Source organism: Oryzias latipes, chromosome 9 (genome assembly GCF_002234675.1).
Source record: "Oryzias latipes chromosome 9, ASM223467v1".
Classification (NCBI taxonomy): Eukaryota; Metazoa; Chordata; class Actinopteri; order Beloniformes; family Adrianichthyidae; genus Oryzias; species Oryzias latipes.
In genome coordinates this window covers 29,725,847-29,750,388 of record NC_019867.2, presented here as the reverse complement: position 1 = coordinate 29,750,388, position 24,542 = coordinate 29,725,847, and the positions used below count along the sequence as shown (strand labels likewise).

The 24,542-nt window shown below is 40.3% G+C and overlaps 2 protein-coding genes across 2 annotated transcripts in view; both read left to right on the top strand.

Annotated features, from left to right (window-relative positions):
* The window catches only part of LOC101164984 (GTPase IMAP family member 7-like), a 35,953-nt gene extending 21,894 nt beyond the window's left edge, over positions 1 to 14,059 (top strand). Inside the window, exons 6-8 of the mRNA XM_023958816.1 lie at positions 1,456 to 1,485; positions 1,582 to 1,635; positions 13,527 to 14,059. Of these exons, the coding sequence (XP_023814584.1) occupies positions 1,456 to 1,485; positions 1,582 to 1,635; positions 13,527 to 13,969 (527 nt within the window). The 3' untranslated portion in view covers positions 13,970 to 14,059. The remainder of the gene's footprint in view (positions 1 to 1,455; positions 1,486 to 1,581; positions 1,636 to 13,526) is intronic.
* Positions 14,060 to 19,008: 4,949 nt separating this feature from the next.
* LOC110015663 (golgin subfamily A member 6-like protein 6) lies at positions 19,009 to 22,542 on the top strand. Its single transcript, XM_020706296.2, has 2 exons — positions 19,009 to 19,734; positions 19,824 to 22,542. The coding sequence occupies exons 1-2, from the start codon at positions 19,044 to 19,046 to the stop codon at positions 21,455 to 21,457; spliced, it is 2,325 nt and encodes a 774-aa protein (XP_020561955.2). The 5' UTR covers positions 19,009 to 19,043; the 3' UTR covers positions 21,458 to 22,542.
* Positions 22,543 to 24,542: the final 2,000 nt, after the last annotated feature.

Below are 24,542 nucleotides of genomic sequence, written 5' to 3'. Positions count from 1 at the left end.
TGACTTTAACAATGAAAGTGTTAATGTTTAAATGTTATTCTAACAGGGAAACACATGCATACTTTAAACCAGTGTTTTTCAACTGGTGTGCCGCGGCACACAAGTGTGTCGTGGGAGATGGTCAAGTGTGCCGTGGGTAATTACCCTCTTTCACTGATCTAAAAACATTTCCCATCTCCAGGATATCAATTCTGTGTTCATCCAAACAGACCCTGATAAAACACTGAGTAGTTAGGAATATAAAAGATCATAAAATACTTTTTTCTTTGTGTTTATTTGATTCTATTGAAGACATTTTGATAAGAATGACGGTACCGCGATTTAGCCGTAGCTTCAGCTCTCTTTTTGGAAAAGTCCCGCCCCTTTAACTGTCTCCACCAATCATTCTTGAAAGCCTAATCACATGTCATCAGTCTGACCAATCAGAAGTGGTTAAAGTCTTCACTTCCTTGTTCCGATTTAGCTCGTAAAGTCGCTTAGTTCCAACAAAAATACCAGCTCGTCTTCAGCAGTGTAGCTTTCCACAGAATCTGGTTTCAGACCGTGGAACAAGTGAACAAAACAATGAAGCTCAGAGAGGGAAGTCTTTCCTGCATCACTATTAACGTTAAAGTCACAGCATCTCAGCGTACAATGAGTCTTCCCTTTTAAACATCTTGAAACCACAATGAACATACTGAGTTTGGTCCAAGTCATCTTTCTAACTAAAACACTTTTATAATAACGTCTGGATTATTTTATGTCAAATTTAAGAAGAAGTAATAACAACATTTAAGAAACAGGATTAAGGCACAGACACAATTACGGTAAACTAAATTGAAACAATTTAATTATCTCAAAAGAAATAAAATATTTTTGTTAACGTTTTCAAAGACATCATCTTTGATAAAGACAAGAGAAAAACTAATAAAACTTCAACATGTTTACTTTTTGTGTAGCTACAGAAAACATAAATACAATGTTAGTCTTTTTGTGTAAAATTTATCAAACATATTCTGATCATACATTTGTTCAAAAATTACAGTTGCCTTCTCACCAACATGTAAAAAAAAAATTACTAGATCAGATTAGAACTACTATTTTTGTTTTTTTGTGAGGTTGCATAAAATTGCATGTTAATAAACTGGAGGGGAAAAACAACTACCAGGGTAAAATGTCAAATAATTTAGTTGAAAATTATTACTGTAAACTAACTTAACTTTTATTAGAACTTTAAAAAAAACATTGTGTAGGGACTGTACAGCAACACAGATTGTGAGTTTCTCTTTTTTCATTTTTGGATACTGGTGTGCCTTGGCTCAAAAAAGTTTGAAAAACACTGTTTAAAGCTACAAAGTAGGTAATTTGGGAGCGTAGATTCAACCTATAATTTATTTATCATTGGTGAAGTAATTTCTGTCTAATGTGAATCTGTTTTTCAAAAATGAATACATTTTAATTTATTTTTCGTTACAGGAATAGGATTATTTAATATTGCCAAAGGATGTGAGTCAAACTGTTAACATTTAATGATTAATTCCTGTTGATTTTTATATTTAAAAAAATTTATATTTCTTCTGCTGATGGATTTTCTTGTCACAGGGTGGCCATTTTCAGGATCTGTTGGTCAATCAGAGGAAACAGCAGCCTCTCAGTGTAAGTAAACACAGTGAAGTCTGTATTTTCTGGTTTATTAACATGGACTTCAAGTCAAACCAATGAAACGTGTTAATTACCATGACTGGCCAACACTTTTACTGTTCTTTCTCACCAAGTTGCTTCTTCTTTGTCTCTGTTGTGCTTATACACTAAACTGCTGTAAACTTTGTTCAAATGTTTGGAAAACACCAAACTGTTTCTCTCAGCTTTACTTTTTTCTCTAAATCAAACTGAAGCAGGTATAAAAGCATTAGTAAAAATCGTAAATGACATCTACTTATAACCAACTTTTTCTTTATTTTATACCAAAGCCCTTTACAGTTACAGTCACATTCACACACACCAATAACAGCAAACAGACGTGGACCAGGGAGCACATAAATGACACACACGGTACACTAGGGTTGGGCGATGTCCCTTAAATTGGCCGTTGACGATGTTTGCTGTCAACCATCGGGATGGACGATGATATCGTGTGGGGGGGGGGGGTATTTTTACATGTTTCGTTCTTTTATAACTGCTATTCGTTTTTTTGCTTTTTTCATTTTATTTCCCAACTAATGACTAATCTGCGATGATCCAGTAAAAACTGAGGGAAGTGACTTTAACAAAAAAAGTAACAAACAAAATAGAAAAGAAGTAGTCCGCTCCCGCACTTCACTAGTGAAGTGGACCGGCGGAGCGCGGACTTCCAGCTTTGTGTTTGAGGGGAAGGAGGGGGGGGGGGTGCTTTGTTACATGAGCGCTATGTGTGGGAGATTTAAGACTGCGATCCGTCCCGCAGCTCTAGGGGTACAAGCAACCGAACTCAGAACCGGGTCTAAAAGTGTGTGTCAGAGCACAGCTCGGATCGTCAGCACACACAGCGGTTTGAGCTTCAAAGCAGAAATGTCGCTCAGTCCTTAGAAAACATTCAAACAATCACGCGGATTTGTGTTTCCAGTCGTGTCCCGACTAAATAAAGGCTGATGTTATTCTAACATGTTTACGTGCAGCCAGCAAGCAGCACCACCCAAAGCTAATGTTGTTAGCCCGTGTTAGCATACTGCTAATCCTGGCTTCGTTCAGAAAAAGCACTGACCACACGGATTAAAATTCAAATGATGAGCGAACAGGTGTTTCATAATAACCGTAACATTATTAAAAGCACGTTTAGAAGATCATCTCGTATTTTACCGAGCTGACATGTCAATGTATATAGCCGCTAGGCGCTGTTTAACATTGTTTTGTATTGAATTGTTACATTCAATAAAGTTTGAAAAAAAAGCCGCTTGGCGGAATTTATATCCTTCCGGTTTTCAAACCCTACTGCGCATGTGCGAATGATTTATTCCGACGGAAAGTGTGACCTTAGTGAACGTTTTTATATTCTGAAAACATTTTTCTGGGCCCATGTACACGGTTGGATTCTAATCCGACCATTGATCCCATCAAGATATTTTGTACATGTAACCGCGGCTTATGGTGTCGACGCGCAACGTGGCGGGGGCGTGGCATCACGATGGTGGTCTCTCCATCGGGATGTCAGTCACCCATCACGATGGACGATGATATCGTCAATCGGCACAACCCTACGGTACACATGACACACACATGGGCAGGCAGACAGGTAACCACTGTAATCTGTAATCAGTGGTCACATGACACCCATGACACATGCAATAATAATAATAAATTTTATTTGGAATGCGCTTTACATTTTAGATAAAATCTCAAAGCGCTACAATGGAGGCAGGAATAAAAAATGGTTTACAATAATAACAAAGTAAGACAAAAATAAAAAACAACAATAATAGTACTAAAAAGCATTATTAAAACAGAGTCGAGGGGCAGCAGCCTGAAAGGCTCTGTCTCCCATAGTGGTTAGCCTGGTCCTTGGCTGGTGAAGGCAATGTGTGCAATTTGAGCAGAGGAGTCGTGAAGTGGCTTGCAGGGAAAGGAGCGCACTGAGGTAGGCAGGGGCAGTTCCATGGACACATTGGGAGTAGGTGAAGAGACAGAGTTTGTATTGAATTCTGGAACGAATGGATAACTAGTGAAGTGACTGAAGGACAGGAGTGATGTGGTCAAATTTGCGTCTCCTTTTGAGGACTCTAGCAGCACAGTTTTGGATGTGCTGGAGCTTTTCCAGGCTCCTGCCAGGAATCCCAACAGGGAGAGCATTGCAATAATCTAGTCTGGAGGAGAAACTTTGATAAATCCAGTTTGAGCAAGGTGAATTATTTGAAGAGAGATTTTTTTACAACTGCTCAAATGTGCTTCTGCGTGTGCTTGAATCTGCTACTGCAAATCCAAAGTGCGCTACAACTGTGCTTGTACTAATCACAGATTTGACATTGTAACTCTAAGCCCGCATTTACACTGCTTGGTTCAAGTGACCCAATTCCGATTTTTTCCTCTCGTGGCACAGATCGGATATGACCGGTGAATGCGTAAGCAGGAAAAAAGCGCATGGATTCCGATTTTCTCAGATCGGATACAGGCCTCACTCATATGTGGAAATAAATCGGAAACGAATCGGATACGTTAAGGTGCTTTTGTACGCTGATTTTGCTGTCAGCGTGTTACCTTTCAGCCTCAGGCTTCAGACCGTAGTCGGGAACCGCTGTTATTTCCGGTCCAGTCCCGGTCGGGACGCAAACGGTAACTAATCAAGCGGGACACCGTTTCTGCGTGTGCGTGTGCACGTGCGCGTGTAAGGAGAGGAGAGGGGGTGTGATCACGGAGCGGGGGAGTGTCGGAGAACCGTAAATTACAAATAAGGTGTCCCCCCCCAAAACTTTTGGAGTCTTTCATAACCACTCTGGAGGCTAAGGGTTCCGAACGAGAAAGTGAACCCCGAAGTAGAATCCCTCCTGTTATGTTGCGGGTCAAATTGACCCGTTTTAAAGTTTGAACATCTATGAAAAATAGTTAAAAGTATTTGTTACGGGGTTCTCTCAAGAAATTCAGAAAATAAGCAAAAACAAAAACTGGTAGGCAAGCCAGGAGAGATTTCATAGGGCTTTTACCCTTTTTAATAGAGTCTTTGGGAGACACACACAAAAAAAATAAAGCAGGGATGAAAGCAAAACAACATAAATTCATCTGACTTCAGATCTTATCACCTTCAATTGTGAATTTGAATGGCACTCCTTCTGCCCATTTCTCTCAACCTCTCAGTCCCTCTGCCATTGTGAGAGTGAGGCACCTTCTTATGTACCTCTTGCCACTCCCACATAATTAGGCACTCTACTCAGAGAATTGTGAAGAAAGTTATTCTCAAAACATTTCATATTTCCTTCAATAATTAAATAATGTCCTTCATCACATTAACTTCAGCCACAAATAATTCAGCTTAAATTATACAAAGAAAAACAAGACACAAAAACAAGATAAATTAGGAACAGCTGTTTCACAAGATTTACAACAATATATAAACAACAAAAAACAAATCCCTCGGTTTGGCTGTCAACGGAGGGGGCGGGGCTAAGACGCCGCTGGTGCTGCGCTGCTGCTGGGCGGCTGCTGGGCTGCCGTGAGTAAGCGTTTCTATGTATGTGTATGCTGAAAACTACTGATGACCAAGTGTGCACCCGAGGTCTAAACTGTAAAAATGAAGGGTAAATGGTAGGAACTATGGTTTCACAGCGAAAAATGTTTGATAATGACGTGGACGCGCGCACCAAACTGTGTGGGTGTGTGTGTAATAGTGCTCACGGTGTTCGCTCAGCCCGAGAGACGAAGCCGCTCCGTCACAGTATTTCTTCAGCATGAAACTTCTTCTGCTTGCCTTATTAAGTGTAATCAACATATATTATGAATTTGGTTCATCTCACATATCTGCAACTCCCCCCCTGCATGTTTCCATCACATAGATACTGTTCGGGTCAGTTTGACCCGGCAGTCAAACTGGAGGTACAAGGATGTCTCATTATTAGTTGTATTCCTTTATTTGCAGCTGTGAGACATATTTCACCCCAATCACACACATAGACAGACAAACACACAGGTGCATAGGTGTTATGACTTTTGACAGGAACCATTTATGTTCTCGCAGGAAAACTCAACCCACATTCAGTGGACACTCAACAAGGGAGGGGCGAAACATATAAAAGATTTTCTACATGGGAGTCCTTCCAACATTACACAGTCAGACCTTTAGAAAATGAGCAGCAGAAGCAGAAAGATGACAGTCCAGGAGGTTCTGGTAGTCATCACTGATCATGATCAGAAGAAGACTATTTTGAGGTAAATTCTGATTCTAATGATTCTGATTTTGAACCAGATGAGGGAATTGTTATTCCTGTTCCTTCAAGCAAGACATTCATGTCAAAGAATGGTGAAATACATTGGTCTTCATCCCCAAATATGCGTCAGACAAACCTGTCTGCAGAAAACATGATATAGACAGTGCCAGGGCCCACAAGGATGGCAGTGACTCATGTGACCATTTCAATTCAATTCAACTCAATTTTATTTGTATAGCCCAAATTCACAACAACAGTCGTCTCGATGGGCTTCATATCAGTAATTGAAAAAGTAAAACATAAAATCAAAAGGATCATGAATACATAGAATTCAATAGGAAAATACTAAATTGAACTAACAAACTGACTAAACTAAACGGTCCTCCCTTCCCTTAGACCCCCCTTCGCGTTGAGGAAAAAGTCCTAATTAAAAATAAAACGGATTCCGGAAAAAACGAAGAAACCTCTTTGGTGCCCACATGAAGGAGGGATCCTCCCCAGGACGGACAGGCGATTTATTAAAACTCATAGAGAAGAATTATTTTATCTAACTCTACAACTACATATATAAAATCCAGCAGACGAGCTTCATCCAGGTGGAGTTAGGGGGACGGCCGGGGGCGCGAGTCGAGCCGGAGAGAGGATCCAGGTCAAGACAAGCATGACCTGTGTGAAATGTACAAAATTAATTTGCACAAAGCACAGTGAGATGACTGGTCACTCTTGTGCTGTGTTTATGTACAGACTCAAACACACAACTTCATATTGCAATTGCTTGTCTTTTGTATTATGATTTTGTTTTTTTCTGGTTCACAGTGCATGTATGTAAAACTAAATTTCAAGATTATGTTTCAATGTTATGTAAAACTATTGTATTTTATATGTCAGTCTTTCAAAAGTAATAGAGTAGTGAAAAATTAAAAAAAAGTTTGAACATGTATATTTTTAAGAAAAACTAGTGAATTATCTAATAATTAATCCACTACCTGTCAGAGGTCAGGAACACCATTTCACTAAGTTTTTGAAAGAATAATTGGTATTGGATGTAGTGATGATATATTCACACTGCTTGTTAGGATGTTTTGGGTTTCAGACATCTTTTAATTAATAAAACATGCACTGGGTCAAATTGACCCAGGAACATCATCTCTGTTCCTCACAAATGAACATAACAGGAGGGTTACACTGATGGCTATATGAAATTTTGTTTGCCGTAAACTACTACTGTAATGAGGTTATGTCACAAGGCTCTGCTCCATCTGTTATGTGCAGCTTTTCATTTCTCTTTTTTGCAGCTCTGAACATTTACATTAGCTACATTTGTTGATGTTGAGCAGATTTTTATCCTTTTCTTTTTCTTTATTTTTGGTAATACTCATTTCCATCTGGTGGTAATCTCCACTTGAAAATTACAACATTACTGACGTTTTTGTATTTTTATTTTCTATTTCAGAATGAGGTTGTCGTGTTGTCTTTATATATTTTTTGCCTTTGAACAGCTGTGTTCCAGCTTCTTTAATTATGTGTTTTGTGTGAATGTATGTGTATGTGTGTGACTGTTATTGTGCCATTGGCAATTATTAATTCTGTTCTTATTTTAGTCAAATTTGCTTCATTCAGTGTTGCTTATTGCAGTTTATTCTCTCCTATTCCCTGGTTAAAGGTCTTCAAATTATCCATGTTAATATGAGGAGTCTATTACCAAAAATAGATCAACTAAGGGCCTGGCTTGTCTACAATAAACCCAGTGTCATCACTATATCTGAAACATGGCTTTCCTCTAATATCTCAGACAGTGTCATTAGTCTGGACAATTACACTTTGTACAGAGCAGATAGAAGCTCAAGAGGAAGTGGGGTAGCTGCATATGTGTCTTCAAACATACAGTCACATGTCATTTTACCTAAAGTGGCACCATTGTGTTTTGAAGGTCTGTTTATTAAATTAATTCTGCATGATCATAAACATTTGATAATTGGTAATATCTACAGGCCCCCTAATTCGCCCTCTGACTCAGTTAAAAATATTGTTTCTACTGCTACATCCTTGGGTTGTAAAGGTGAAATGATCCTGTTGGGAGACTTTGACATGAATTGGTTATGTCCGTCATCTGCTACTGAAAGTACTCTTTTTAATAGCTCTAATTTCTCACAGTTAATTTCTAAACCTACAAGAATCAGCACTAACTCTAAATCTCTTATTTACTGGATTCCAGGAACACATCCAGACAGAATCCAGGACTCGGGTGTCTTATCAGACTGCTTCAGTGACCACTGTATCATATATTGCATTTGGAAAATTAAAACTCCTCATCTTCCACCAAAATTGGTTAAAGTTCAACAAACAAAAATAGTAAATATTGATAACTTTATTGAGGATTTGCTAAAATTAATTGGGCTAGACTTAGCTTAATTCCTTTCATAAATGAAGCTTGGGACTATTTTTCTTCTGAGTTACTTAATGTTATTGATAAACATGCACCACCAACTGTGATCCGAGTAAAAGGTAAACAGATGCCGTGGGTAAATGGAGAACTGATTAGTCTGTTCAGACAGAGGGATAAAGCCTGGGAGAAATTCCATCGTACTGAACATCCTGCTGATCGGGATGCTTACAAACGTTTAAGAAATATTTGCACTACAAGAACTAGAAATGCTAGATCGAACTATTATAAAGATAGTCTATCTAACAATGCTAATAATTCAAAGCAATTCTGGAGGCAAATTAACAACCTACTAGGAAAAAACTGATTCTGCTTCAACTAATATGCTTATTAACAATGTGTGTACAAATGATCCGGCTGTTATCTCTGAGGCATTCTGTCAGCATTTCTCAATATCACCTCTTATTCAATCTCCTCTCTCCATTTCTCATTGTGTTGACATGTCCAGTGGTAGTACCTTTTCCTTCAGAATGGTCGATCTGACTGATGTGGAACAGGTCATAAATGAGCTTTCCTCCACCATTAGCGCTGGACCAGATGGCATTGAAGCAAAATTTATTAAACTTGCTTCCCATGTGCTTTGTTTTCCCTCGGCTGCTCTTTTAAATCTCTCTTTTAGCTCGTCTAAAATCCCCTTGGCTTGGAAACGTGCAAAAGTTATACCTCTTCACAAAGGAGGGACATGAGCAATTATAGACCAATCTCAATCATCACCAGTATTATCAAAGTATATGAAAAATCATCTTTAATCAACTTTCGGAATACCTAACATTTTTTTTTTTAACTTGTCCTGTCCAACAGCTGGGCAGACAGATGAGAACTGAGGGCCTCTTGTGTTGGACATATTTTACTTTAACAACGGGATATGAATTTGTAGACAAACCAAAGGTATGTCTGAATAAACCCCTTTTGTAATTGAGGCCAAACTTTATTAATTTCAATCATGTTTGAAAATCTTTAGTGTTGGACCGGACGGAAAAGGAAAGAAGGGAAGAAGAGAGAGGGACGTTAGAGAGAGGGGGGGAAGGAGGGTGATAATAGGAGGGGAAGGGGGATAAGACCATGAAGCAGCATAGAGCAACAAGTTTACTGGTTGTTCATCATTACGGTAAGGTTCAAATGTAGTACAAAAAGGGCGGGGCCTGTCCACACACACACACTCAAATGTTATCAACCCACCTGCTAGCTGCAAAAATCAAAAATGTCCACATGTCAACATGTACACAAAAGAGATAGTGTTCACACACGCATACTTATGCCTTTAAAGCAACTAGTGTGAAATATTTCATTTATTCAATCATGCGAACTATTAGTGCAAAGGTGAGCTAACACCTGTGCTCAGGTGAGTGTTTATACCTAACACTTAATATATTATCTCCTTTTCAATCCGGTTTCCGAAAGCACTTCTCCACAACTTCAGCCTTGTTAAAATTTACCAATGATATTTTCTCTGGTTTTGATAATAACATGTTAACTGGTGCCTTATTTATCGATCTTACCAAAGCTTTTGATATGGTAGATCATTATCTGTTATTGGACAAACTTCATTCAATTGGCCTTGATAGATCCTCACTCCTTTGGTTCAACTCATACCTTTATCATCGTCAGCAGTGTGTCATGACGTAGCAGACCCAGATGCTTAAACCCGGAAGTAACTCGCTACAAGGAAGTGCTTGACAATGGTTTATTTTACAAGAGTAAAATAAAGTTACTAGCTGAATGTGATTATCAGTTCCTTTGTGGAGTGATCCAGAAGTCCTTAGGGCTGATATCGCTGAAGACAGCGGAGCCAGACAGAGAGGAGACGCGAGGACGCGTCGGACCGTGGAACCAGAGGGAGCGAGGCGTGGGCGCCGAGGACAGCTGGACCAGCTTGAGGCGAGGCGTGGACGCCGAGGACGGCGTAAACAGTGTGGAGCGAGGAACCAACGTGACCAATGGATGAAAACCTGAAGGTAGGTATAAGACGAGGTAAGTAACATGAACTTTGTAACAAGAGCAAAGACTAAAAGGCCAGGCATAGGCACGGGAGTGAGTATAACGGACTGGCGCTGGATACTGGTGAGAAGCTCCCTTATGAAGGCCGGCAGGGTGATGAGGAGATGAAGGTCAGCTGGTTCCAATCAGTAGAGCAGGAGAGCTGTGAGAGGGGGAGGTGAACTGACAGGCACTGTGACACAGTGTGTGCTTTTTAATGGCAGCTATTCCAACTTTCTAAGCGTAGATAAAGGCGTTCCACAAGGTTCCTCACTTGGTCCCCTCTTATTTTCTATTTTCATTAATGACCTTCCAACTAAATGCATCTACAGCAATATTCAACTCTATGCTGATGATACTGTCATTTACTCATCTAAATCTAAAATTGTTGACATTCAGCATTCAATTCAACATGATTTTAATGCGGTTCAATTGTGGTTACAATCTAATAAGCTTCTACTTAACAAATCAAAATCCTATTTTGTGTTGTTTCAAAAAAGACTATGTGCTGTAGCTACAAGTGAAATAAATTTAACTTACCTGGACATGTCATCTATTTCAGCAGCAGAAAAATTCAAATACCTTGGTTTGTGGCTTGACTCCTCACTCTCTTTTAGCCCACATATACAGTCCATAGTGCACAAAATTTCTTATCGTTTAAAATTACTTTATCTATCAAACAATTGTTTTAGTCTCTCAGTCAGGAAGAAAATGATTGCACAACTGATTATCCCGACTTTAGATTATGGTGACATAATTTATCAAAACACCACTCTCACTAACCTATCACCACTGAACGTTATTTATAACAGCTTGTGTCGGTTTATTCTTCGTTGTCTGTTTAGAACTCACCACTGTCTTATGTTTCAGCAACTGTCCTGGCTTCCCCTCTCCTCCCAACGTCAACTTCACCGGCTATTGTACATTTTCAAATGTATTAACCTCAGCTACCCAGAATATCTCAAACAATATCTAATTCCTTTTCAGTCTTCTTATAATTTACATCAAATCTTTTTAGTTGTTCCAAGAGTTAAAAAAGAAATCGGAAAATATTCATTAAATTACAAGGCACCCTCTGACTGGAACAATCTTCCTACATCCATTCGCTCTTTAACCTCATTCTTTGCATTTAAAAATGCCTGTTTAGAACATCTTCAAAACTCATGTACTTGTTTTTGATTTAATTTGATTTATTTTCTGCTTTTTATTTATTATTTTTATTTCCTTACCTGTAACTAATTGCTAGTAGGTGCATTAAATGTCTATATTTGTGTGTGTGGGTGTGTGTCTGCTCGTTGTCTTGTAAATTTTAGGTTCTTCTTTGTTTTGACATATGCAAAGTTTGCTTAACTGTATCTGTCGGTATTTGCTTGTTTTGTTGTATGTTGAGGACCCCCTCGAAAACGAGATGACACATCTCAAGGGTCTTATCCTTGAAACAAATAAATTGAAAATCGAAACTTACAGAGGAGAGGGTGAGAGGAGCATTTTGTTTTGGTTTTTTAAAGAAAATGGGAAAATTATCATTTTGATGTACCTAAAGACACAGACTTTTTATGAAAAGCAGGTTTTTTAATTTAATCAGACAATTCTTAAAGAAGATCACAACATGATAAAAAAAAATTCTCTGTCATTTTGGACTCAACAACTTATTGAGTCAGATCCGTGTTCCTGTGGTGCGCTGAGAACAGAAATGCTATGTGTCTGTTTTGTTCTAGATTATTTTTGTGTGACTGACTGACCACGGGCCAATTTAGCGCATTAGCAGCTACCTCCACAGTTAAGAGGCTGACACTGAACACTCACACCCTTCCAAAGATGAAGAGGAAGAAAAACATCATTTAATTTTTTGCAGGAAAAGGGACCCCTGAGTTCTCTGGGCAAAACCATGAGGCAGGGATCACAAGTAGTGTGGGTTCTGGTCCTTGCACTCGAGCGCTGGGCCTCTCCAAGTTTTCAACAGTGGATTAGCCTTTTTGGGCCATGTTTACAAGGCTTTTCGGGGACCTCCACTTCTCTTAGACTTATTCCTCGTGGGCAGCTGGGCAAGCTCTCTGAGGGCGGGGCCCCTCTCTGTGCTTCCTGCTCTCTGGCATTGGGGGCCTCTGTTGCACTCCTGCTGGCCCGGTTTGGGTGGCAGATGTGATTGCCGGGTAGGGGGGATTTCCTTTATCTGCTTTACCGTGAGGGTGTTTCCTGGCTACCATTGCTGCTGCTGTCTTGGTGTGGGGAATACCGGGCACTCTCCCTCTTTTCTTGCATCCCATCATGTTTGTTTGAATGCATAAGTATGTGCATCTGAATTCTAGTTGCGTTGTGTACATGTTGACATGTTTGCATGTGAAGATTTTTTGAGCCAACAAGTATGTTTGTAACATTTGAGTGTGAGTGTGTACAGGCCCGCCCCTCTTAAACTAACATTTAAACCTGACAGTAATGATTATAAACTTCTATCAACTTGTTGCTTTATGATTCTACCACCCTTTCTACAATCATTCCCCTATTTTCTTACCCCCCCCCCACACACACACACACAGACACACACATCCCTATCTTTGCTTCCGTCTTCTTCTTTTCCATCCGGTCCAACAAAGAACAGATACAGATAATAATTTAACCAATATAAATAAAGATGAGTCTAAATGTTAAAAAGGGTTTATTCAAATATACACCTTGTGTGTCAAAAGATTCATAACCCCCTGTTGAAACAGTACCAGTTATCCAACACAAGGGGCCTTCAGCTCTTATCCTTTTGCTCAGCTGTTGGATATTACAAGATAAAAAAGACAAGACAAACAGTAGAGAGAAACTTCATTCTAAATAGAAGATCATGAAGAAAAATTTGGAAAATGTTGCTCTTGACAGATGTGCCTCCATGTCCAAGGCACTGATGTGCTGATGATACAACTTCTGCTTTCATACCAGCTGCTGGTTTGCCTACATGAGATGAGATAGAGTACAGAGGATCTATTGCAATTATTTTCTCCACAAGAGTTTATATTATCTTATGGTGTTACTTTTTTTAACGTTTGTACTTAAAATCAGAATAATATTTGCTTGGTGGGGGTGCTGTGTGGACATACCAGCTGAAAATAATGTCCAATATCCTTGACCCCTGCACTAATTGACCCAATGGAACTATTAAAATGTGTCTAATTTTTATTACAGGCTTTCCTCCACCTTTTTATTGTTGTTACATTCTTTCTGGTTATTGTTTTCTTTTTTACATTTTGTTGCAGTTTCTGTCAGGATTGTTCTTCTGGGAAAGAGTAAAGACAAGCTGTCAAAAATGTCCAACTTCATTATTGGAGATGATGTTTTCCATTCACAGTCATCAAACAAACAGTGTGTGACAACATCTGGAGAATGGAATGGAAAATCAGTTTTAGTTGTTAAAACTCCAGACCTGTTTGAGATGAACGAGCAGATGGTGAGAAGAGAGATGAGCAGATGCAGGAGTCTGAGCTTCCCTGGACCAAATGTTCTGCTGCTGATGGTGAAACCATCTGACTTCACACAAGAAGATGCAGAAAAACTGAACTTCATCCTGAGTTTGTTTGGTCAGAATAGTTTTCAACACTCCATGATTGTCTTCACACGCAAAGAAAAACAAACCAAAGTTCTAAATGAGCTGCTACAGAAGTGTGGAGGAAGAATGTACAACATGTTGGACTTCCTGTGACGTCATTTCCGGGTGAGCTATTCCCAGTGCTAGTTGTGTGACTGCTGTCCTCTTGTTTGGCATTAGCCTTACTACTATTGCTTACTCTAAGGGTTATCTGGGTTAATATTCACATCTAGTACCTTTTATTAGCTAATTCACCACTGTTAAACCGCTTTCTGTTCACTTTTCTCATTTTGCTAAATAAACCACTTCTCTTTACTTAAACACCGCTAGCCTTAGCTTAGAACCTAGTATGGCCACCACCACTCCTTCCGCCTCTCCTCCTCTCTCCTGCCCCATGTGCCATATGTTTAGTGATGATCCTGCCTCCTTTAGTGAAGATAGGGGTAGGTGTGTTAAGTGTAGTCTTGTGTTAGACTTGGAGGCCAGGCTGGAGCAGTTAGAAGCGCGGCTCCGCACAGTGGAAGCTAAGCCGGCTAGCCAGGTCGTTACTCGTAGCGCGGGCCGCGCTACCAGGGCTAACTTAGCTAGCACCCCAGCGCCCTCCCAACAGCCGGGAGACAGTCAGGGGTTTGTACCGGTTGGGAGGAAACATAGTGCTAAACGCAAAAACTTAGAGCACCCGAGACTCCACGTTAGTAATAGGTTCTCCCCCCTCAGCGACACACCCGCTGAACACTCAACTCTGGTTATAGGCTCTTCTGAAGTTAGAAACGTGGAGCTCCCAGCGGCTACAGTCAGGTGTTATCCGGGGGCCAGAGTTGGTGACATCGAGGGGAACCTTAGGATGTTAGCTCAGAATAAGTCCAGGTTCCGTCGAGTCGTGATTCACGCAGGCGGTAATGATGCCCGACGGAGACAGTCAGAGGTGGTTAAGTTAAACGTAACTTCGGTGTGTAAACTGGCTAAGACGATGTCCGACACTGTAATTTTCTCTGGTCCCCTGCCGAACTTAGTCAGTGATGAAATGTACAGCCGCTTTTCATCATTTAACCGCTGGCTTTCTAGATGGTGCCCAGAAAACGGCGTTGTTTTTGTGGATAACTGGAGCGCGTTTTGGGGGAAGCCCGGTCTCATGCGGAGAGACGGCGTCCATCCCACCCGGGACGGTGCCGCTCTTCTTTCTAGAAACATTTCTGCTAGCCTTAGTCTGTTAACCTGACAATCCAGAGACGAGACCCGGGCGCAGAGCAGCAGTGTAAAACGCTCCTCTGAGCCTCCCTTAGGGTTAGTGCCGGTGCAAAACCCATGCAGGGAAAGTCAAGCAGGTCCGAGCTTTAGCTTATGTGCTGAAAGACAAATGAAAGGAGCGCGTCATAGAAACTTAAAAGTGACAGACAGCAGTTCTCACAAGCAGAATTATGTCATTAAATGCGGTTTATTAAACATTCGATCCATTTCCTCCAAGTCCCTCTTAGTCAACGAGTTAATTACTGATAACAATCTTAGTCTTTTAGCCTTAACAGAAACTTGGCTCCATCAGGATGACTATGTTAGATTGAATGAAGCAACCCCCCCCACTTATGCTAACTATCAGAAATCCAGGATTTCAGGGAAAGGAGGTGGTTTGGCAGTAATATCACAGTCTAGCTTACTTCTCAGCCCTAAAGTTAAAAATGCTTATAATTCATTTGAAAGCATCATATTGTCTTTAAGTCACCCAAACAGGAAAACTCGAAAACCTGTTTTACTCATAATTATTTATCGCCCCCCCGGCCCATATTTAGAATTTTTAACTGAGTTTTCCGACTTCCTATCGACTATTGTCTTAGATTCTGATCAAATTATAATATTAGGGGATTTTAATATTCATGTTGATGACCCCAGTGACTGCCTAGGAAAGGCTTTTGCAGCTTTATTAGATGATGTTGGTTTCACCCAAAGTGTGAATGAACCCACTCACTGTCATAAGCACACCCTGGACCTTGTTCTAACCCATGGGATAGAGATCAGCCAGCTGAGTGTCCTTCCTCTTAACCCCATCATTTCTGATCACTTTCTGATTACCTTCCAGTTTACACTGGAACATCCTTCTGCCCCAGTGAATAAGAAACAGCTTAGAAGAACCTTAACTGACCGTTCTGTGTCTGAGTTTAAACACACAGTTCAGCCAGTACTTAGTGATATTCTGAGAAAATACTCTGAGACCAGCTCCCATAGTATCAGTCCTAGTATAAATGACCACTTTGTTAATGATGCCTTACAAGCCCTCAGGAGTACACTCGATGTTGTTGCCCCCTTGAAACCTAAGTTCGTCAGACAAAACCGAGTAGCACCGTGGTTTAACGCTGAAACTCGTTCTCTTAAACGAGAAACCCGTAAGTTGGAAAGAGAATGGCGCCGCTCCGGTTCAGAGCAGTCTCTGGATATCTGGAAACATAGCCTATTAAATTATAAAAAAGCTCTGCGTAGAGCTAGAAGCCAGTACTATTCAACCTTAATATCAGAGAATGGAAACAATCCAAGATTTCTTTTTAGCACTATAGCTAAATTAACTCGCAGTCAGAGCTCAGTAGAACCACATGTTCCTGTTTCTCTCAGCTCTGATGATTTTCTTACATTTTTCGATAGTAAAATCTCAAATATTAGACATAAGTTAAATCAAGTTATTCCTATTATCAGCCCAGAACAGGCTGAAGCGGTAGAAATGGAGGCATCCATAGAAACCTCTGTAACATTGGACTGCTTCACTGCTGTGGATCAAGCGGAAATAACATCAATTATTACGTCCTCCAAATCCTCAACGTGTCTGTTAGACCCAATTCCCACTAGACTTTTTAAAGAAACTTTTCCCCTAATTAATGATCCCATATTAACAATGATAAATGCCTCTCTGGAAACGGGTTACGTGCCACAGTCTTTTAAATATGCAGTTGTTAAACCTCTTCTGAAAAAGCCCAGTTTGGATCCTAGCATCTTGGCCAACTATAGACCGATATCAAACCTGCCCTTTATTTCTAAAATCCTAGAAAGAGTTGTAGTTAAGCAGCTTTACTGCCACCTACAGGACAACAGCCACTTTGAAGACTTTCAGTCGGGGTTTAGACCTCACCACAGTACGGAAACTGCACTAGTTAGAGTCTCTAATGACTTGTTATTGGCCTCAGAAAAGGGACTACTTTCTATTCTGGTCCTGTTGGACCTCAGTGCTGCCTTTGACACTATCGACCACGGTATTTTACTCCATAGATTAGAGCAGGACATAGGGATCAGAGGATCTGCTCTCCAGTGGTTTAAATCCTATCTGTCTGATAGGTATCAGTTCGTTAATGTAAATGGCCATTCCTCTCAGTGCACTCGAGTCAACTATGGAGTCCCACAGGGCTCAGTCTTGGGACCGATCCTGTTTACGCTTTATATGTTACCCCTAGGAAACATAATCAGGAAACACAGCATTAATTTTCATTGTTATGCCGACGATACGCAGTTGTATTTATCCATGAAGCCTGACCAGAATGACCAGATAGAGAAACTGAACGCCTGCATCAGTGACATCAAGACCTGGATGACAATTAATTACCTCCTCTTGAACCCAGAAAAAACTGAGGTCATTATACTTGGTCCTAAAAACCTCAGAGATGCTCTGTCTGCTCAGATAGTCTCCCTGGATGGCATAAGTATAGCCCCTAATTCCACAGTTAGAAACCTTGGGGTTTTACTTGACCAGGATTTATCATTTAAGGCTCACATATCTCAGGCATGTAGAACTGCCTTTTTTCACCTGCGAAATATTGCTAAGATCAGAAATATACTTTCTAAGAGTGATGCTGAAAAACTCATCCATGCATTTGTTACGTCGAGGCTGGATTACTGTAACTCCTTGTTAGCAGCGTGTCCTAAGAGTTCCTTAAGAAGTCTCCAGCTTGTTCAGAACGCAGCTGCTAGATTGTTAGCTGGAACCAGCAGAAGAGATCACATCACTCCTGTGTTAGTTTCGCTCCATTGGCTCCCAGTTGATTCTAGAATTAAGTTCAAGATCCTCCTGTTAACCTATAAGGCCTTACATGGAATGGCCCCGTCCTATATTAAGGACCTCATAGTCCCTTACCAACCAATCAGAACACTTCGCTCGCAAAATGCAGGACTGCTTGTGGTTCCTAGAATTAGTAAAAGTACGGTTGGAGGTAGAGCGTTTAGCCACCAAGCCCCTGTCTTATGGAATAAACTCCCAGCTCATGTAAGAGAGGCCGACTCAGTTTCTACATTCAAAGCTAGACTGAAAACATTCCTCTTTGGACAGGCTTATTGTCAGACTAGCTAGTATTCAGAGATTATTTAACTTAATGTTAGTTTGTTTAAATTAAACTTAATAATAACTATTTCTTTTAAAAGGCTGCTAGAAGTTGAAGCTGGGGTAACTATGGTGCACTGGGGTTCTGTCCTCTTTCCTTTTTTACTTCTACCCTTCCTCTCCTCTATTCTTGATCATAATTTATCATTTAGTTCTCCATGCCTCTGTTTGGTGCAGTGCGATTCATGTATTGTCCCTCTTTTCCTCTCCCCTCCTGGGGAGTGGGAGTGCTTCCAGACTCCAGTTGGCTCATCCGTGCTCCAGTTCCTGACCGTTTACCTCGCCTTTGCTCCTGCTCCTACACCTGGCTGTGGATCCTGCCTCTGGCTCATCTCTGGCTCGTCTCTGCTCTGTACCTGACCGAGTACCTCGTCTCTGCTCCTGCTCCTACACCTGGCTGTGGTTCCTGTCTCCGGCTCGACTCGCGCCTTTGACTGTCCCCACAACCACGGCTGGATGAAGCTCGTCTGCTGGACTTTTATATATGTAGTTGTAGATTTAGATAAGTTAATTCTTCTCTAAGATTTCTGGTAAATCGCCTGTCCGTCCTGGGGGAGGATCCCTCCTTCATGTGGGCACCCCTGAGGTTTCTTCGTTTTTTCCGGAATCCGGTTTTTTTGGGAGTTTTTCCTTACCGCGAAGGGGGGTCTAAGGGCAGGGATGCCAGTATAGCTTAGTCAGTTTGTTAGTTCATTTTAGTATTTTTCTATTGAACTCTTTGTATTCGTGATCCTTTTGATTTCATGTTTTACTTCGAAGCCCATCGAGACGACTGTTGTCGTGATTTTGGGCTATACAAATAAAATTGAATTGAATTGAATTAAAAATCATGGACTGTTGATGGAGAACATTGAGAGGATGATGAGTGAAAACAGAGGATCCTTCCTCACCTTCACTGAAGAGACCAGAGGACCACAGTGTGAACAGATCAAACCAGATTTAAACCTGGTTCTGTTTGGGAGGAGAGGAGCAGGGAAGACTTCAGCAGCCGAGAACATTCTAGGTCTGTCAGTCAGCTCACAGCAGAGTGTTAGAAACCAGGCAGAGGTGTGTGGACGTCTGGTTTCTGTGGTGGAGCTGCCCGCCTTGTTTGAAAAATGTCCGAAGGAAGTGATGCAGGAATCCTTCAGGAGTGTCTCCCTCTGTGAGCCTGAGGGCGTCCACGCCTTCATCCTGGTTCTTCCTGTGGATTCACTCACTGATGAAGACAAAGGAGAGCTGCAGACCATCCAGAAGGCCTTTGGCCCTCAGGTCAAAGACTTCACCAGGATCCTGTTCACTGTGGACTCAGATCCCAAAGATCCAAATGTTGTTAACTTTGTAGAAAAGAATGAAGACATCCAGAAATTATGTCAGAGCTGTGGAGGAAGATACGACATTCTCAACATCAGGAACAAACGGCAGATCTCAGAGCTGCTGGAGAACATTCAGGTGGAAAAGAGTTATTCAGAAAACACATTTACACAGGCACAGATGGAAAAAAACATTGAACTGGAGGAAAAAGTGAGACAACTAAACAGACAGGATCCATGTGAGTAATTCTATTTTTCTATTTCTTTTTTTCAGGAATAAACCTTGAAAAAACTGACAATATTCTAAAACTAAAATTGAATGTTTCAGGTGAAGAACAGCAGAGTCCAGAAAATGTCAGGATTGTTCTGATCGGGAAGACCGGCAGTGGAAAAAGTTCTTCAGGAAACACCATCCTGGGAAGAAAAGAGTTTACATCTGGTTCAAGTTTAACTTCAGTCACCAGAGTTTGTCAGAAAGCTCAGGGTGAAGTGGACGGTCGTCCAGTTTCTGTGGTCGACACTCCTGGTCTGTTTGACACAAGTCTGTCAAACAAAGAGGTTTATGAAGAGATGGTGAAATGCATCAGCCTGCTGGCTCCAGGACCTCATGTCTTCCTGCTGGTGATCCAGATCGGACGATTGACACCAGAAGAAATGGAAACACTGAAACTTATCAAGGAAAGTTTTGGAAGAAAATCTGAACAGTTCACCTTAATTCTCTTCACAAGAGGAGATGATCTGCAACACGATGACAAAACTATTGAAGATTATATTAAAGAGGATAAAAATTCCCTTCAGAACCTGATCAGAGACTGTGGAGGAAGATACCACGTGTTCAATAACCGTGATAAAAATAACCAGCAGCAGGTGAGAGAGCTGATGGAAAAGATCGAAAGAATGGTGAAGAAAAACAGAGGCTGCTGCTTCAGCAATGAAATGCTGGAAGAAGCTGAAGCAGCGATTCAAAAAGAAATGGAGAAAATCCTGAAAGAGAAAGAAGAAGAAATCAGGAAAGAAAAGGAGGAGCTCACAAGAAAACATGAAGAAGAAATTCAAGAAATGAAAAGAAAGATGGAAGAAGAGATGAAAAAACTGCAACAGGAAAGTGAACTGAAGCTTAAAGAAATGAGTGAAAATATTCAGAAAGAGCGCGAACAACAACAAAAAGAACAAGAAGAAAGAGAAAAGAAGAACAAGGAGAGAGAGGAGGAGGAAGAACGACAAAGAGAGGCTTTAAAAAAGCAAATAGAAGAGTTGGATAAAGAAATGCAGTCAGCAAGAGAAGAAAAGAAAACCGAGCTGGAGAAAGAGAGAGAGGAGAAACAAAGAAATCAAAAAGCCTGGGAGGAGGAACGCAGAGAATGGTGGGAAAAACAGAAAGAAGAAGAAGAAAAGAGAAAGCAGGAAGAGCAGAAACGACTGAAGGAACTCGAGGAACAGTTAGAGAAGGAAAGACAAATTCGTGAACAGAAAGTCAAGGAGGAGATTCAGATCAAGAAAGAACTGGAAGAAAAAGAAAAGAAACATAAGGAAGAATTGGATAATCTCCAGAAGAAGTTTGAGGAAGAAGCCAGAAAAAGAGCTGAAGAGAAGAATGAATTCATGACAAAACATGCAGCTCTGAAGGAAACATACACGAGTCAACTGAAGGACAAAGAGGAGAAGTATGACTTATTACAGGCACTGAAAGAAACAAAGGAACAACAAAAAAGGGAAAAATATCAAGAAGAAATCCATGACTTAGTGAAGTCTGTGTCTAAAAACCCACAAAATCTGCCTAAAATCAAAGATCTGCTGACAAAACACGAAGAAGAAATGAAAAATGCTAACCCTCAGGAAAAAGAAAACCTACAGAAAAAACATGAACATGAAATAAGTAATATGATACAAAAACTTCTCACTGAAGTTGAAGAAAAACCTCCCACTGTAAATACAAATAAATCTAGGTGTGTTATTTTATGAAATCCCAGCCGTGTTTTCCTGCACCTTCTAAAATCGTTTTTCTACAGAAAAATTAACCATCTATGGGGAGCCGTTTGTAATGTGACAGTCAAATATTAACAGCAATATTTTGGGTTATTTGGTTTTAGGGAAGAAGAAAAATAGTCCTATGCTAGCCACCGTATGGCTGGCTAGCATAGGACTGTCCTGCACTATAGTGCTGTAGGGGTTAGACAGTAGAGAGGAAATTCGGACACAACTTATGTCTAAGTCTAAGTTAAGAATTTAATGATCAGGCGACTATATAGTTAGTCATTGAATGCGAAAAAAATGTTCTTATTTTCTATACAACTGCAGGGAGCGCTAATCGAAAAATGTGAGATTATTAGAACAGAACAGCCTACGAACAGCTTCTTCCTTCAGGAAGAAATGTGTTTGGATTGCAGAAGATTTCTGCTCTCCATGAGAAGAAACTTAATGGACAAAAAGGTTTAGTTTGTTCAAGAACAGAAAGTTTAAACTCTGGATTAACAGTTTCTTAACTTGGTAAGAAATGATTAAACTTTAAAGGTCCGACATATTTGTTAAAAACATATTTTAATGGTTTATTGTTGAATTATTTGCTCATAGATTCCTTTTGTGTTTCTGAAATGACTGATTTGTTTCCTTTAGAATGGTTTTGAAATCTTTGGATTCTTAAAGTGTCTCTAACATGTTTGAGGTTGTGGCTGCAGAGATTAGCATGTTCTCTGTGGGAGACACCACAGAAAAAACTGGAACAAGAGACACACAAAACATGGTGCAGATACGTTCATTTAAACCAGTATTAAAAAAGTGGAATAAAAATACACAGATCTTTTGGAAAATGTTCTGCTTTTGCTTTGTTTGGTTTTAGTCACATGGCATATTAAACTTTTTAAACTAGCTTTATTGCAAAATCATAATTATATGCATCTTTAAAAATATGGAAATTTTTATTTTTATTTTTTACTTTTACTGAATAAGCTGTGGCTTCATGTTTGTTTTTTGTTTTGGTCAAATCTTTAACACGTGTAATCATTCTTTTCGGAGTGAAAAAATAAATGTAATAAAATATCAATGAAAATGTTTACGTTTTTTGTCCTAAAGTCAGACCGTGCAGAAAGAATTCACTCAAACTTCAACAGATGGTCCAGAATATTGAAGACAAAGGAATAGCTTGAAATTGAGGATGTGAACTGATAAAATCCCACCCCTAATATGCTGAAATTGACTTTATTATCATGATCCAGTTTTTAACTTCTGATCAGATATTTATATTTTCCTACACAGATGCAGATCATTAAAAAATCCATACATATTAATACATTAAATTGACAAAAATAAAGTACATATTAATTAAATAAGAAGGCCTTATTTTAGAAATTGATTTTAATGTTCTTTACGATGGATGACCGGATCAGGGGAGGGGGAACTCTGGAGGAGTCCGGGATGAGAAGAGATCCAGCAGGTAAGTACTTCTCCCTTGTCTTTAGGTTTTCGTGGCGAGTAGAATGTGGACTTCGCGGATTACTGACGGAGCGTGGCTTGAGGACGTGGCTGGAGGTCTAGATTTTGTGGTGGCTTGAGGAATCTTGATGAGAGGTGGACCCAGGCAGGCACTTGGTGGATGTAGCTTGTCCTACAGACAGGGGCGATAACTCGAGTAACGGGCTCAGAGACAGACAATGAGAGTTTCATAAACGACGAAGAATACATGAGACTAGGTACTAGAGCTGTGACGGTGTCGGATTTTTGACTACCGCGATGATGAACCACCAGGGGGCGCGGTGATCAAACTATTGATGTCAGACAACTGTACTGTGCTTTGTTCCAGAAATCAGGGTCATTGGGGGGTAAGTATGAGAAACCTCAACCTTCAGTTTAAAAAATGGATCTATCTTTAAAGGTAACCATAGCAACATAGTATCTCTGCATGATCTGCAATGGAGCTGGGGGGTATTCCAGGAAGCAAGTTTAAACTCCCCTGACTTTAACCCTGAACTCTGGCTGAAGTCCGCCCGAACTTGCTAACTCTGGGTATGTCGGTTTCAAAAGACCGGATATGAATTGGCGTAATTACGCTCGACTTGGTAACCCTGGGTTATGTGGTATTATACATGTTGGGGGTTAAACCCTAGTCAAGGAGACGTTGTCATAGTATTATTAAGTTAAGAGTAAAAATGCAAGGAGACAACGTAGACGTTGTTAGTCAGAGCACTTTTGTTATATTCCACTAGATGGCAGTGTGAGACACCAGATGCTTTATTTTACGCTCTGTATATTCTGTTCATGACTCTCTTCGGCTGTTCTGTATTGCTAGTGTGCACCGATCGTTTTGCTGAGAGAATTAAAAGTACAAGTTGGCTGATATCAGGCATCCTCATTTCTTCCCACACCTCCGACATGGTGTCAGGAGTGGGATATTAATCTTCACAAGGACGTGCCTACTTAAACCGCCGTCTGAAACGTCTTTGAACCAGCGCAAGATACGACGCTAGCTAATTAGCATACCGGACAAGACTAATTCCTGGATGTATTACACCTTAACACAGTGAATACATTTTTGGGAATTCTGAGATGGCTGAAAGATTCCAACCTCCATTTATGGACTGGACTAGTCCTGGGGACATCCACAAAAGATTCAAGCTCTTCAAACAATAATGTGAACTCATTTTTGAGGGTCCACTTCCCGACACAGAAGAAGACAAGAAGGTGAGACTACTTTTGTTATGGATTGGAGATAAAGGTTTGGAAATATACAACACAGCTATTTTTGCAAGTGAGGATGACAAACTTAAACTGGACCCAGTGTTTGAGAAACTTGAAGGCTACAGCAGGCCACAGAGCAACTACATACTTGCTAGATTTCAACTGAGATGCCTGAAACAAGGAGAATTACCACTGGAAGAGTTTGTAACTAAAGCCAGACTATTGATTGATGAAGGAGGATACGCACAAGAAACAAAAGTGTTGAGAGATCTTTTATTTATGTACTCAAGTTGTGAATTTATTTTATGTACCTTTATGGAGCAGTATTTCATCCCCGCCGCTAGGAGGCGCATGTTTCTTTTTTGTTAAGTTTTCT